The 14,150-nt window shown below is 39.5% G+C and overlaps 1 protein-coding gene across 2 annotated transcripts in view; it reads left to right on the top strand.

The window, feature by feature from the left end:
- Window positions 1-14,150, top strand: part of LOC122097505 (kalirin) — a 470,035-nt gene that overhangs the window by 387,795 nt on the left and 68,090 nt on the right. The window contains exons 16-17 of one of the 2 annotated variants that reach the window (XM_042668072.1): window positions 2,956-3,075; window positions 10,155-10,346. In XM_042668072.1, the coding sequence (XP_042524006.1) occupies window positions 2,956-3,075; window positions 10,155-10,346 (312 nt within the window). Of the gene's footprint in view, window positions 1-2,955; window positions 3,076-10,127; window positions 10,347-14,150 lie in introns of both variants that reach the window. The other variant, XM_042668064.1, reaches the window with a different exon arrangement.

Below are 14,150 nucleotides of genomic sequence, written 5' to 3' on the forward strand. Positions count from 1 at the left end.
ATCTTGTAATGCAGAAAGGGAAGGTACAGTTATCCTTATTTTACAAGTGAAAAAAGTGAGATTTAAGGAGGTTAAGTGATTTTGCCAAATAAGTAACGAAGTGAATTGTTCTGACTTCAGATGCCATGCTCTTTCTGTACTATGCCACTTCTTCCACAACGGACTTATTCATGGAGATCAGCATTACCCTAAATTGAAGCCATACATATAAACTACTATGCATTTTTAGTTTCCTAAAGTTAAATGTTTATAACTAGAATGACTTTATAAACAGCAGTTGGGAAATACAAATATACAAGGATAGAGGGTGATTTAAAAAGGAGGGGGAGCCGGGCGTCAGTGGCTCACGCCTGAAATCCTAGCTACTCAGGAGGCTGAGATCTGAGGACTGCAGTTCAAAGCCAGCCCAGGCAGGAAAGAGTCTCATGACTCTTATCTCCAATAAACCACCAGAAAAACGGAAGTGGTGCTATAGCTCAAGCGGTAGAGCGCTCCCCTTGAAGTGAAGAGCACAGGGACAGTACCCAAGCCCAGAGTTCAAGCCTCACAACAACAACAACAACAAAAAGGAGGAGAGGAGGAGAAAGAAGAGGAGGAGAAGGAGTAGGAAGGGGAGGAAGGGGGGAGGAGGAGGGATAATTGAATCCATGGCAATTGTAAAAGGAAAAGCTACTAAATGGTTATCCCCTAGCATGGCCACATGATGTTTCCAGTTGGCGGGAACGAGAAAGGAAAATATTCTAGCAAGACTCAGGAGGCCCAGATGGAGAATGATTATGAAAATGTTTTTCTGACACCCACAAATGAATCTCCAAACTAAGCATAAAGTAGTGAACTATATACATTCAAATAATACATTATCAGCTCCATTCAAAGAGATGAATCATTTAGTCAAGGAGCCTATGAACACATATACTCACATTTACAGGCAGCTTTTCACTGTCATTAGTACCTCTAGCCAGCTATCCACAGTCTACCAAAGGCAACAAGGATTTCACATGTACATACTGAGAAGTTATTACCTTTAACTTATGTATAGATTGGTATCTCATCTACAATCTGCTAGCCTGGCTATGAATTAACATCTCAGTCCAAGTAGTCCAACTCCAACAGGATTTATTCCTTCACCCCATGTTATCTACATGCAATAAGGCATCAGTCATTTTATGTCCAGATAGAAAATTTTCAAGATACCTATGAGAGTTATGGGACAGGCTAAGTTATGGGCTGTTTCTAGTTGTTCACACAAGAAAAAATTAAGGGGAAGCCGGGCACCGGTGCCTCATGCCTAAAATCTTAGCTACTCAGGAGGCTGAGATCTGAGGATCATAATTCAAAGCCAGCCCAGGCAAGAAAGTCTGTGAGACTCTTTCTCCATCTAACCACTGGAAAACTGGAACTGGCACTGTGGCTCAAGTGGTAGAACACTCACCTTGAGATGACGAGCTCAGGGATAGTGCCCACGCCCTTAGTTCAATCCCCATGACAGGAAGAAAGGAAGGAAGGAAGGGAAAGAAAGAAAAGAAAAGAAAGAAAGAACATTGAAGGGAAAAAATCTGAAAGCAAATCTGAAACAAATCATGGTGTCTTCTCCTTTGATATGAGGTAACAGATGGATGTTATTTACTGAATGAAATTTCAGAAGAAGTTTATTTCCTCACCAAGCAAAAGTTTCAGGCTCCCTAAGATATATGACAATGTTCTAGTGACCAGAACTAGGTAGGTTTTCAGAGCCTGACTCTTCCATTGGATTATTTACAATGCATCTGTCAACCACATCTCCATCTCACTTACGATTGTCTAGACTGCCAGCTGTTTCCCTCTGTACTCTATACTTCCTGAGTTTTCTCCTTCATCCCCAGTACTCATCAAGGTCCCAAGAAGTTGTATTCAGCCTAGCCTTAACCTCTGAATAACTGAAGTTGATTACAGTTGACTCTCCCTTTTTCTAATGATTCAATATATGAATTATTCATGCTCTCCCTTTCCTTTTTCCTTTGGCTCAAGCCTGTCTAGTCTTGGCTATTTTGTAAGGTATAGGAGTTGGACCCACTTTTCAAATGTGACTCCAATAATCTCCATTACTTTCAAAACATTACTATGTACACTCCTGTGCTAGGCGCTATGTAAGCTATGATAAATCCAAGAAGTTTACATTCTAAGGGAGAAGATGAAACATATATCAAAATGACTGAATAAAGCAGACTGTGATGAGCACTCTAAAGGTGGTACATACAAAAAGAATATGGCCATGCTCAATGAGAAAAAAAGATTGTTTCCAACAGGAGCAATTAGGTGTGGAAGATTTCAATAAGTTAGTATTTGAACTAGGCCTTAAAATGAGGATACTAGTAGTTGGAGTTTATTTACTTATACTATTTCTCTCTGTTTCAGAAAACACTTTAGATACAAATATAGTACAACTAGATAAAATAATGGAGCATGTAAAGAAATTGGGACATGGGTGTTAAAGAGAGAATGCAATATGGGAATGAGGTTGAAATATAAAATGATACTTGTGACACAAGATGCTTAGGAATATGGGTGAGATGGCCATTTAAGATCCTTGTTGTCAGTCGTTATGTTGAAAACGAACTTTACAACTTTGGTGAGGGGGTTGGGGGGGAGCGGGGAGGATTGGTGGGGGCGCAGGGGAGGATGGGAAGGGATGGGAAGGGGAAACAAAGGAGGAGGCTACGATGCTTGATAAGAAATGTACTCATTATCTTGCCCATGTAATTGTAACCCCTCAGTACAGTATTTTCACAATAAAAAAAAAAGAAAAAGATCCATTAATAGTACAAAGGGATTTCATAAAAAAAAAAAAAAAAAAAGATCCTTGTTGTCCTCAGAAGTTATATAAAAGCCCTCTAACTGAAATGTCCTTAGAGAAAGCAACAGGTCTTAGGAAGCTATGCGATCCATTCACATGTATGCTTGGCCCCAACTCCCTAGGTCCTGGGGTGGATCCGAAATGGAGAGTCCATGCTCAACGCCAGCCTGGTCAATGCCAGTTCTTTGTCTGAAGCAGAGCAGCTACAGCGGGAGCATGAGCAGTTCCAACTGGCCATCGAGGTAACACCCAAATCTGGCTATGCTGCCTTTTGTTCCCTTTTTTACTTCACTCATTGGGAAGGATGATTTCCTGAGGTGTGGGCATTTCTTCATGTGATGGAGCTCTTATTCTTTGTAGTGAAATGGCCCAAGGAGCCTCCCTATTACTAGGTATTGATGGAGAAGCAAGTGCAAGACTTTAAGTAGGCCCAGCATCAGAAGCCAAGTACTGACTACAAGTGAGAATCTTAGTTGCTTTTTGATGCTTTCCACCTTTAAGGCCTGGTACATTGATATTTTTGATTGGACGGACTTTTCCTGATGAGATATTTAAAGATTTGAAATGGCTTCCAACTGAAGTTCATTCAGAACTGAGAGTAAGCAAGTGCACAAATCAGTAGTGAATTGGGATGCTATTTAAATGTTTGCTTATAGGTCAGAGTATACCTTTTAACAAGGACCATGAACTTTGAAGAGATTTGCACCAGATATTAAGGCTAGTAGAACTCATAAAGAATAAACCAGAAGTATATCATCTAGGACTTTGAAAAAGCCTATTGCAAAATAAAACTTCACTTATGATAATCTAATATAAACATTGTCCTTCTTTAAATAACACCTTTAATTATCCTTTCTACTAGGGCATTCTCCTTCCCATAGAGTCTTAAGCTGATTGCCTTATGGGAGGGAAACTAGGAAATGGGATGTAGAACTCTATTAAAAAATGAAACAAGTTCAGTACCAATGGGAAAAGAATGAGAACAAAGTGAGAACTTGTGGCTCAGTGTAAAACTTAGCCCATTTTTTTTTAGTATGTAAGAACTGTAAAGGTGTTATTTCTATAAAAATTAGTGTGAATTTTAGACAATAATATATAAGCAATATGGCAAAATAATAAAAATTTAACCACCCATATCCATAAATATGTCTTTTAATAAAGTAATCCAGCTGGTTGCTAGTCATTTTTAAACAAATAATGATTGAATTCAGACATTTAATTTTTGCAGGAACCATCTTATTATGTGTAAACATACTTAACATTAATGAACTTTCCATTCATCATGGAAAGTTTCCAAGATACTTGATATCTTCTTAGGAGCCATTACTAGTTGTAGAAATACTATCTGGGATCTGAGACTTAAAAATAAAATACATGTTGTATCTACAGTATGAGGAAATAATTTTCCAAGGAGGACTAGCCAGAGGAGAGAAGCTTTAATATCATTCACGGTCTATCCTTGTACTGCAGTTTACTGGCATTCCTCAGTAGTGTTCCAATTTATTGACAGTACAGGAAAAATCCAGACTAGGGTTATCATTGGCACACAGTGGTCAAATTCCCATAGGCATGGGCAGCAGTAAGGGTTAATCATCAGGTTTGAGGCATGACATGAACTGTGAGAGATGTTAGGCAGAGACAATGTCAGCTCTCAGTCATTGTCATTGTCGACCTCCTTATTCATCTTGAATAAGCTCTATATAACTTGTCAGGTGATTAAATCTCCAGTCCCTTAATCAAATTTCAGACAAGTAAGACCAAGTATCATGGCATGCTTGATTATCTCAGTGGGCTGGCAAGAAAGAGTAGATAAATGTCTTCATAGTGTCATTTATATGACTGACTTCTACTTACCTACCTACCTACCTGCATATGCATTATGAATGGATTTCTGTTAAATACATCCTTACAGAGTAAGGACTAGCTAAGCTTGAATATCTCGTAATCAGTCCTGAGTTTCTATAGGGGTACAACCTGATCAAGTATTTAGAATTGGTGCTGAACTAGAGGCAATTCTAAGGCTGGTGTCTATGGTCTTAAGAGGGCCTGGCAGAGCAGATAGAATTTCTGTACTATTTTGGGACTGGGAGGTAAGCAGGGTATACAACATAGATAGAATAATAAGAACAGAACCAGAATTTCAGCATATGCTCCTCCTCCAGGTGGTCCATGCTTTTCTCTAAATTTAAGTTTAGACCAGGCTGTGCATCAGGAGGAAAATATGTCGGGTGATGTAACTGGTTTTAAAGTGAGTGTAAGTATTAGTCTGGTTTGATTTAACTTAAATCATCTAAATGTCTTAACCTAAATGATCGCTGGCATAATTTGGAGTATAATTTGACTTCTTGGGCCCTAACAAAGAACACTGGGTTCTTGTAAGGGTAAATAAAATATCTTATCGATAATGACATAATTTATTGAGCAAACTGAGACACCTAAATGTGAAAAGGGGAATTATTAATAACTAAACCAGGAAAATCAGTGTGTTGGAATTATATGGGGCATATGAGGACATCTGCTCACCGTTGTTTGGGTGTCTTCATCAAGTTGACTTCACTGAAGGTCAGATTTTTCACCTGAAGTAGCTGTTTCAGGAAACCTTCTCCCAGAGCCATTCAGAATGGAGGGCCATACATAACATGTAGAAGAGGCATAGCTTTATCAAGCAAAGTAGAGTATTATTTTTTAATGTCCCAAGATACAGCTGGTATGTTTCCAGAAACTGTGAACTCCATAGACGAAAGCTCAATTTTGAAATCCACTTTTATTTGAAATCTTCTTATGCAGTTTAAACATAAGTTTATGCCAAGAAAGCTAGAAGTGGGTGGTAAATTTGATTGATTCAGTTCTATTTTCTTCTGCATACTCCCTACTACATATTAATGTCCTCAATAATACATGTCTTAAAGATATAACACTCATTGGGTGGGGGGGGGGGAGGGGGGAGGCTGGGAAGGGAGGTGAAGGGTAAACAAAGGAGGAGGCTGCAATGCTTGGTAAGAAATGTATGCATTATCTTGCCCATGTAATTGTAACCCCTCTGTACAGTATGTTCACAAATAAAATAAAATTAAAAAAAAGATATAACACTCAATATGATTAGACAATAGGGAGTAGAAATAAATGCAAAAATAATAGCTCAAGCTTAGCAAGCAAAGATTATGCCATGTGGATAAGGGTTTATCATTTAAGAAATTAAAGAGGGAAGGACACCTCAACACTATTAAATGATAATGAGTTTCAGAGTAAAGAAGAGAATTTATTACATGGCTTAATTTTAGTAAAATCAAGGCTGCTCCTTAGAGCTAAAATAAGACATCATAGCAGTTTGATGATGACAGTTATATGCTGGTTTTAAATACTGAGGAAGGCCAGATAATTATCATAATCACTGACATTTCTTTGGTAAACCTGACTGAGAAATACTATGAATACCATTCTAGTCCTATATATAAAATTATGCAGTGTGATTAGTGGAAAGAATGTAGATTTAGGAAGAGGTCAAATCTGTCTTACTCCTGGTTTCATCACTTTCTTAGTTGCGTATTTTGGGGTAAGTCATTTTACCAGCTGAGCCTCAGTTTCTTAACCTCTGAAATGAGAATAATAGCATCCATCTAGTGTGGGGAGAACTCAAAATATATGCATAATCATAGTGCCCAGCACATAGCATTCCCTGCATAAATGGCAACTACTTAAATGATTTTCTAAACTGTCCTTGCCCTGAGAGTTTCATCCTCTAAGTAAAAAGAATAGGCTAAGCTTTGGGTGAATAACTTAGAGGAGTTCAGAAAAGAATAGTTTTTTATGAGTCTCAAGCTGTCCTCGTTGAGGAAGGGTGACTTGAAACAAGTATCAAAGAAAGCTAGGACACAGATATGAGGAGCTGAAGGCATCTACTAAAGGCAGGAAGAAGGAAGTAGCAAAGGGAAAAAATATGTGGTGTGTTGTCACAGGAGTTTTGGAAGGAAGTGTAGTTTATATTACAGAAGTAGTTGGAGGTCATATTGTAAGGGGCTTCTAATGACACCCTCTGAAGTTTGGACTGTATAGCAATGAGGGAACTAGTGAGGATTTTGAACTGAGAGGAGTGATACTTGTCACAAAATTGAATATTTATTAAAGCTATGAAGGATAAATTACTTAATGCAATTGGTTTCTATTATATGCAATTAAATGAAGCTATCAGAAATGTAAAAGGTAAGATGGGAACTGGTAGCTCACACTTGTAATCCCAACTCCTACAAGTAGGAGATTAGGAGTTTAGTGGTGAAGATCAGCTGGCTAAAAAAAGTTTATAGCTTGGCATGATGACACATGCTTGTCATCCTAACTATGCGGGAAGCTGAGATAAGGCAGATCACAATTCCAGGCCTGCTCTGGCAGAAAAGTCTGTGTGATTCCCTCTCTATGGGAAGAAGCTGTATATAGTGGTGCATACCTGTCATCCCAACTATGATGGGAAGCAAAGGATAGAATGGTCATAGCCCAGGTGTACACCTAGTCAAGAAGTGAGACCCTATCTCAAAAATGATCAGTGCAGCTGGGCATGGTGGTTCAAGCCTGTAATCTTATTTGCTTGGGAGGCAGAAATGAGGGTATCATAAGTAGGAGGTAGAAATAAGGACAGCCTGGGAATAAAAATTCACAAGCCTCCATCTCAATCATGTAGCTGGGTGCAGTGGCATATACCTGTCTAGCAACATGGAGAAGCACAGAAAGAGGATCATAGCCCAGGCAATAAACATAAAATGAAATTCCACCTCAAAAATAACCAAAGAAAACATGGTTGGAGGTATAGAATTAAGTGGTAGAGCACCTGCCTTGCAAATTCAAGTCGTAAAATTCAATCACCAGTACTGTCAAGAAATAAAAAATAAATAGTGTAAAGAAGGATGGAGGAGAAGTGGCGTGTGGCTCAAGTGGAAGAACGTTCACCTTGAGCTGAAGAGCACAGGGACAGTGCCCAAGCCCAGAGTTCAAGCCCCATGACCGACCAAAAAAGAGGGATGGAGGCATGGCTCAACAGCAAAGCACCTGCTGGTCAAGCATAAGACTCTGAGTTCAAACCCTAGTACCTTCAAAGAGAGGAAAAAGGAAGGAAAGAAGAAGGAAGGAAGGAAGAAGGGAGGGAGGGAACAGGGAGAGAGGGAGGGAGGGAGGGAGGGAGGGAAAGAAAGAGGGTGGATAACTGTGGGGGGGGGAAGATAGCTTGGACTGTAGTTTCCTGGTAGAGCATATGCTTGGCATGCTCACTGCTCTGCATCACCAACAACAAAAAAGAAAGCAAGGAAAGGAGGGAGGAAATGATAAAAGAAGGAAAGATGCAAAGAATGGATTTGACAGGTTGTAAATGGAAGCCAAGAAAAACAGCCAAGTCTCTTCCACCACAATCTATGTATGAAGTGGTGAGGGCTGAGCTAGGCTGGGCTGGGGGAGTGGGAATCAACAGCCAAGAATGATGTCAAGTTGCAATTCCAGTTAGGAAGGAGAAAGAATGGAGGAAGCAGCAGGTGACCTAGAGAACTGGAAAGGACTTTCTACTTCAGATATTGACGAGGTGGTGGACTGTGAAAGCCATTCCCATTCAGGGGCAAGGGTCCCTCCACTCTCTAGGAAGAAATATTCTTCTGCTGAAACTGTCTTTACAGCAAGTAGACCTGAGCTAGACAGCTAGACTGACTGACTGAGAGCTGCTCACCAGGGTGAGGTGTGCAGGCAGCTTCCTAGCATCTGAAGACAAAGATGAGAATAAGAAGCGCTAAGACTGAGGAGTCATGTGTAAGGAGGAGACAACAGAAACCAGAGAAACAGACAATATCTCTACTGAAGGAAACAAAATCAAGGGTTGACTTTGCTACCTCTTCATGTAGTAGGAAACAGAAAATAGTGCTAGTAAACCAGGGAAAGAAAACCAGGGATTTGTAGTGCCTCTATCCCTTAGTTTACTTTTCCTAGCTGCTTTAAAGCAGATTAAAAGCCCAATGCTGATGTATTCCTTAGGATAGAGATTGGCAGTAGGAAGTGTCTGAGCTCCTAGAGGAGGTTGTGCTGGTAGAACTACTGCAGATTTAGGAGAGAGCGAGGTAAAGCCAACAGGTGTTGATAGGCTGGGAAAGATATGAAGGAAAATGACATGACTACAATGCTTGATAAGAAATATACTCATTATCTTGCCCATGTAATTGTAACCCCTCTGTACAGTATTTTCACAATAAAATAAAAGAAAGAAAATGACATGAGTCTGTGAGAAGAGACTGGGAGTAGGCATAGGTAAAGTTTGGAGATTATTCTCAGATCCAAGAAGTGCCAAATGCCCTAGCCCTTGAGCACAGCCTGTCCGAGAAGGTCAGAAATTGATTCTGGAGTTAAGAAATTGATTCTGGGCTTTAAGCTGTCCTCCTCCACTGCCTGCTGAGCTATGCTTTCCAAAAATACAAAGGCCAAATTTGTACCACAGCATTTTGCTGGAAGGATCCCAAGCAGTTGAAGTTACAATGCTGTTAGCTCTTGCAGGTCAAGAAGGTTCTGACATCTTCACAGGAGTCATTCACATCATGGCTCTATCTTAGGAAAGCATTTTGGCTGTCTACCTGCCACCAGCCTGGTCTCCCCACTGTGAACTCAGAGAATACAAAGCATATTTAGATCGAATCAGAAAGCATTATGAAAATCAGATGTCTGTCCTAGGTATGCATATGTCCTACAAGTACATGTGAATAAGGAGAGTTATCTGTTGAACTGAATCGCCTGTGCATTCTTGTTCCTCTGGTAGGAAACTAATGGAGGCTGTGTGAGGTTACTCTTCAGCTTTATTAACCCAGCAAATTTATTCCTTCTACTGGAATCCTTTTCAAATGATTATCAGTGTTTAAAATGGTTACATTGTTGTTTGTGTTTAATATACATGTTCACTTGACCTACAAAATGGAACAGTAGCAGTAACCTCCTTTGATTAGATTTGAAAAGAACATTTAATATGTCGATCAGAAATGAGATTTACAACTTCGGATCTCTGTCTCAGAAACCAAAATATTTTTAAAATCCAGGTGATGCAAATAGAAAGGGCTGGGTCTAAGAGTTAAAGTTCTAAGAGTTAGTGGATGAAAATATATGCTATTCTTTTTAAAATATGCTTTTGAAACAATAATGTATTAATCATCATGACACAATGGATCAGTCATTTAAAGCTCTTTAACTTTTCTGCATCTTTCCACTCACGCCTCACTCCACCCCCTCCCCTACCACACCTGGGTTGTTCCCATGGACCTCTCTCTCCTCCCCTCGTGCCCAGTCCCTCTTTCATGCCACTTCCTTGCAGAAGACGCACCAGAGTGCCCTGCAGGTACAGCAGAAAGCTGAGGCTCTGCTCCAGGCTGGCCACTATGATGCTGATGCCATTCGGGAATGCGCCGAGAAGGTGGCCCTCCACTGGCAGCAGCTCATGCTAAAGATGGAAGACCGGCTGAAACTGGTCAATGCCTCTGTGGCATTCTACAAAACTTCTGAACAGGTGAGGGACAGGGCTGTGGGACATTCGGGGCTGATGTTAAGCAGTACAACTCCCATAAGGAACCAGGCTTCTCAGTACTACCCTTTGAGAATGAAAGAACGATTTCCTGAAACGCCACAGTTGACTTCCTTGTCATCTTTTGCATTGTAGTAGTGAGCATGTGATTTGTTGTCTATCAGATCTATGTAGCATGTTTGAAGCATAAATTTTCTTATATGTTGGATGCTAAATGTAAGCAATCTATCAGTCAGCTATGGCTATAATAATGCTATATAACAAACTGCCCCCAAAAACTTGGTAGTTGGAAGAAAACAGCATTTTTTTTGCTTAAGTATCTGGAATTCAACTGAATTCAGGTAAGCTTGATAAATCTAGTTTCCTAGTTCACCTTGTGAACAGATGTGTTTCTGTGTCTCCTGTCCTTGACCCACAACTATAAGGGGGTATGTTTATTGTTCAAAACAGAAGAGGTATGTTTGTTGTTCAAAACATAAGTACAAGAGCCTAACATCTTTTATTGGTGTTGAGGGTGTTCCAACTCTTTGCTTCTGTTACATTCTCTAACATCCCATTGGCCAAAACAATCCCATAGTCAAACAAATATCAGTGAGATAATGCCTTCTATGAGGCTAAGAAAGGACAATAATATGACCTACCACAACTAGATATTTATGCTCTGCTGGAAAAACATGCTTCTTCATCTGTGGAGCTCCCAGTCTTATGGAGGAAACACAGTCCTCTGTCATTGAGAAACTAGGACCTCATTGGTGAGAGGGTGCAGCTGTGGGGGGAAAAGGTGGGTGTGTACAATAGAGACAAGAAAGTTCAGCCACATTACCATTATAGTTGTACACTAATACACAAATGACCCAAGAAAAATTTTCTCAGCTTCTTTCCTCAAGGCTGGAGCTATACCAGTTGAGCCAGCCCTTCACTTGTAGTTTTTTCAAGTTAATTGGAGATAAGAGTCTCATGAACTTTTCTGCTTAGGTTGGCTTTGAAGCAGGATCCTCAGCTCTCAGCCTCCTGAGTAGCTAAGATTACAAGCATGAGCCAGCAGCACTAGATCCAAGAAGATTCTTTTAAATGATTAGGATACAGTCTTGGAATTATTTTCATGAAATAAAAAATGTGAAGCAGGAACTATTTTATTCAGTGTAAAATACTTTTCTCATTTGATTTATTCCCCAGTAGAAATAGGTAAGAGAACTTTCCACTCTGGATGGCTTACAGAGCTATGGGAAAGTCTGCTTCAGAGAAAATAAAACACATCCATTCCAGCAATAGCCAGTCCCTATACTTCTCAGTCCTTTGTGTTGTTTCAGCAAGATGATGTCTTTGTTGACTTCAAACTAAGATGATAAAGAGCTTCCACAGTTGATCTATAAGGCCAACACACTCCCAACCAAGTCCTCTGAGGGTGTTTTTCTTTTAGAAATTAATAAACTGATTTTAAGATTTATATGATAAAAAAAATGTAGAAAGCAAACGTTGGAATTGCCAGAACAATAAGGAAAAGGAAGAAGGAAGTTTGAGGGTTTATATTACCTTATTTAAAGACTTGCTCTAAAATCACTGTGATGAAGACAGAATGATATTGGAGTAATAGTCACAATGGAAGGAAATCAGGTTACAAAAGAATACCCACATATATACATTCAGTTGATATTTGGCAAAGCAACTCAATGAATGAAGGAAAATCTTTTCAACAATGGTATATGTATATGGAAAAAGAGATAATATCTAATCATACACAAATTTCCATTTGAGATGCTTCAAAATAATGAAGATGATAGAATACAGGATTAATAGTCAGAAATTTGACCCTGAAATGACCTTGTCAAAGAATTTTTTTTACCTCTCTGAGTTTCTGCTCCCTTACCAATTAAATCATTCATGCTTACTAATTTTTTTTACTAATTATTTTTGAGGGTCCGGTCGTGGGGCCTGAACTCTGGGCCTGGGTGCTGTCCCTCAGCTCTTCAGCTCAAGGCTAGCACTTTACCACTTGAGCTTACAGGGCCACTTCCGGCTTTTTTCTTTTTGCTTATGTGGTGCTGAGGAATCGATCCCAGGGCCTCAGGCATGCAAGGCAAGCGCTCTACCACTGAGCCACCTTCCCGGCCCCTTTTACTAATTTTTATAACTCCAAAATAGATTGATTCTAACTCTAATCATATAATACAACAAATCTCAACTAGTCTTGTTTCTGGATACTTGTAATTTGTCAGGTATTTTTTCCTTGGTGTTTATTATTATTATTAATAATGAGAAGAAGAATTTTATTTTGGCTGGCCCTGGAGCTTGAATTTGAGGCCTGGGTGCTGCCCCTGAGCCTCTTTGTGCTCAAGACTAGCACTCTACCACTTAGACCACAACTACCACTTCTGGCTTTTTCTTATCTCTTATTAGGGACAAAAGTCTTATAGACTTTTCTGCCCAACTTTTCTGCTTCAAAATGCAATCCTCAGATCTCAGCTTCCTGAGTAGCAAGGATTTCAGGTATGAGCCACCAGCATGTGGCTTTTATTTTTGAGACCAGGTTTTCCTGTGTAGCCCAGATTGACCTTAAATTTATATAATATATATATATATATAATCTGTTTTATCTGAAGACATGAGCCTGCCCATATCTTTTCACATCTTACTTAAAGAGAGCAAGGGTTAGACAAATCACCTGGAGATCTCATGTATGATCATGAAGGTTCTCTGCCTGAGACTTTCAGCTCAGTTCATAGCTCAGTGAATGTCCTAGCCAAAGATACATCCTTTATTTAAAAAAAACAAAAAAAAAAGATTGACTTTTTCAGAGGAAGCCAAAGATAATTATAGCTCTTCTCCCCTATTGCTGTATTCAGCCAAGTAATCAAAGACTGTTCAAAGAAAGTACAGAAATTTAATTTTTTTATTTTTTGTTTTGTTTTTCTTTGATTTTAGCAATGTGGATATTGGGTATTGCACATGCTAGACAAGTGCTCTACTGGGTGTCTACTTTCTGTATCTTCACCTGCAGCCTAATTCTAGTCTGCCTTGAGTTTTCCACTGTAAGACTTTAACTGAATTTCCTCTGGAAACCCCTTTCAAATGCTCTGCTCTCCTCTGAGGTCATTTGTAAGGTCATTCAGCATGGCCTCTCCTCATTTTTTTAGAACTTGAAAAGCTCCTTAGCTGTCTTTTAGGCCATCTCAAATGTATTATTCCCCAGAAGTAAATGTTCATTTTGAAATAGATGGCCTAGAGATATTACTATTTTATGTCAGGGCTTCAGAACATCTCTTCTCAGGAAGGAGGAAGTTGATTTTTGCTCTTGGGCCACAAATCAGAGGCAACTTCCTCCTTTACCTCTAGTTTGAGGCTCCTTACTGCAGGACAAGTGCAGTATCTGCCTTAAATCCACTTGTTATTCTATGTAATTCATGGCCATCATACAATTACAAAAATATAATACATATAAAGCCCTTTGAAAGCTGGGTGCTGGTGGCTCACGCCTGTAATCCTAACTACTTGGGAGGCTGAGATCTGAGGATCACTATTCAAAGCCAACCCAAGCAAGGAAAGTCTGAGAGACTCTTATCTCCAATTAACCACTAGAAAATTGGAAGTGGTGCTGTGACTCAAGTGGTAGAGTACTAGCCTTGAGCTGAATTGTTCAGGAACAGCGCCCAGTATCAGAGTTCAAGCCCACAACCAACAAACAACAACCAAAACAAAAACAAAAAACTTTGAAGCTCCCTAAATGTCTTCCTTCTTTTCTTGTTCTCTGTACTATTTCTTGTGATGTCATCAACACCTATAGTTCAGTCT

Source organism: Dipodomys spectabilis, unplaced genomic scaffold, assembly GCF_019054845.1.
Source record: "Dipodomys spectabilis isolate Male_0828 unplaced genomic scaffold, ASM1905484v1 ptg000017l, whole genome shotgun sequence".
NCBI lineage: Eukaryota > Metazoa > Chordata > Mammalia > Rodentia > Heteromyidae > Dipodomys > Dipodomys spectabilis.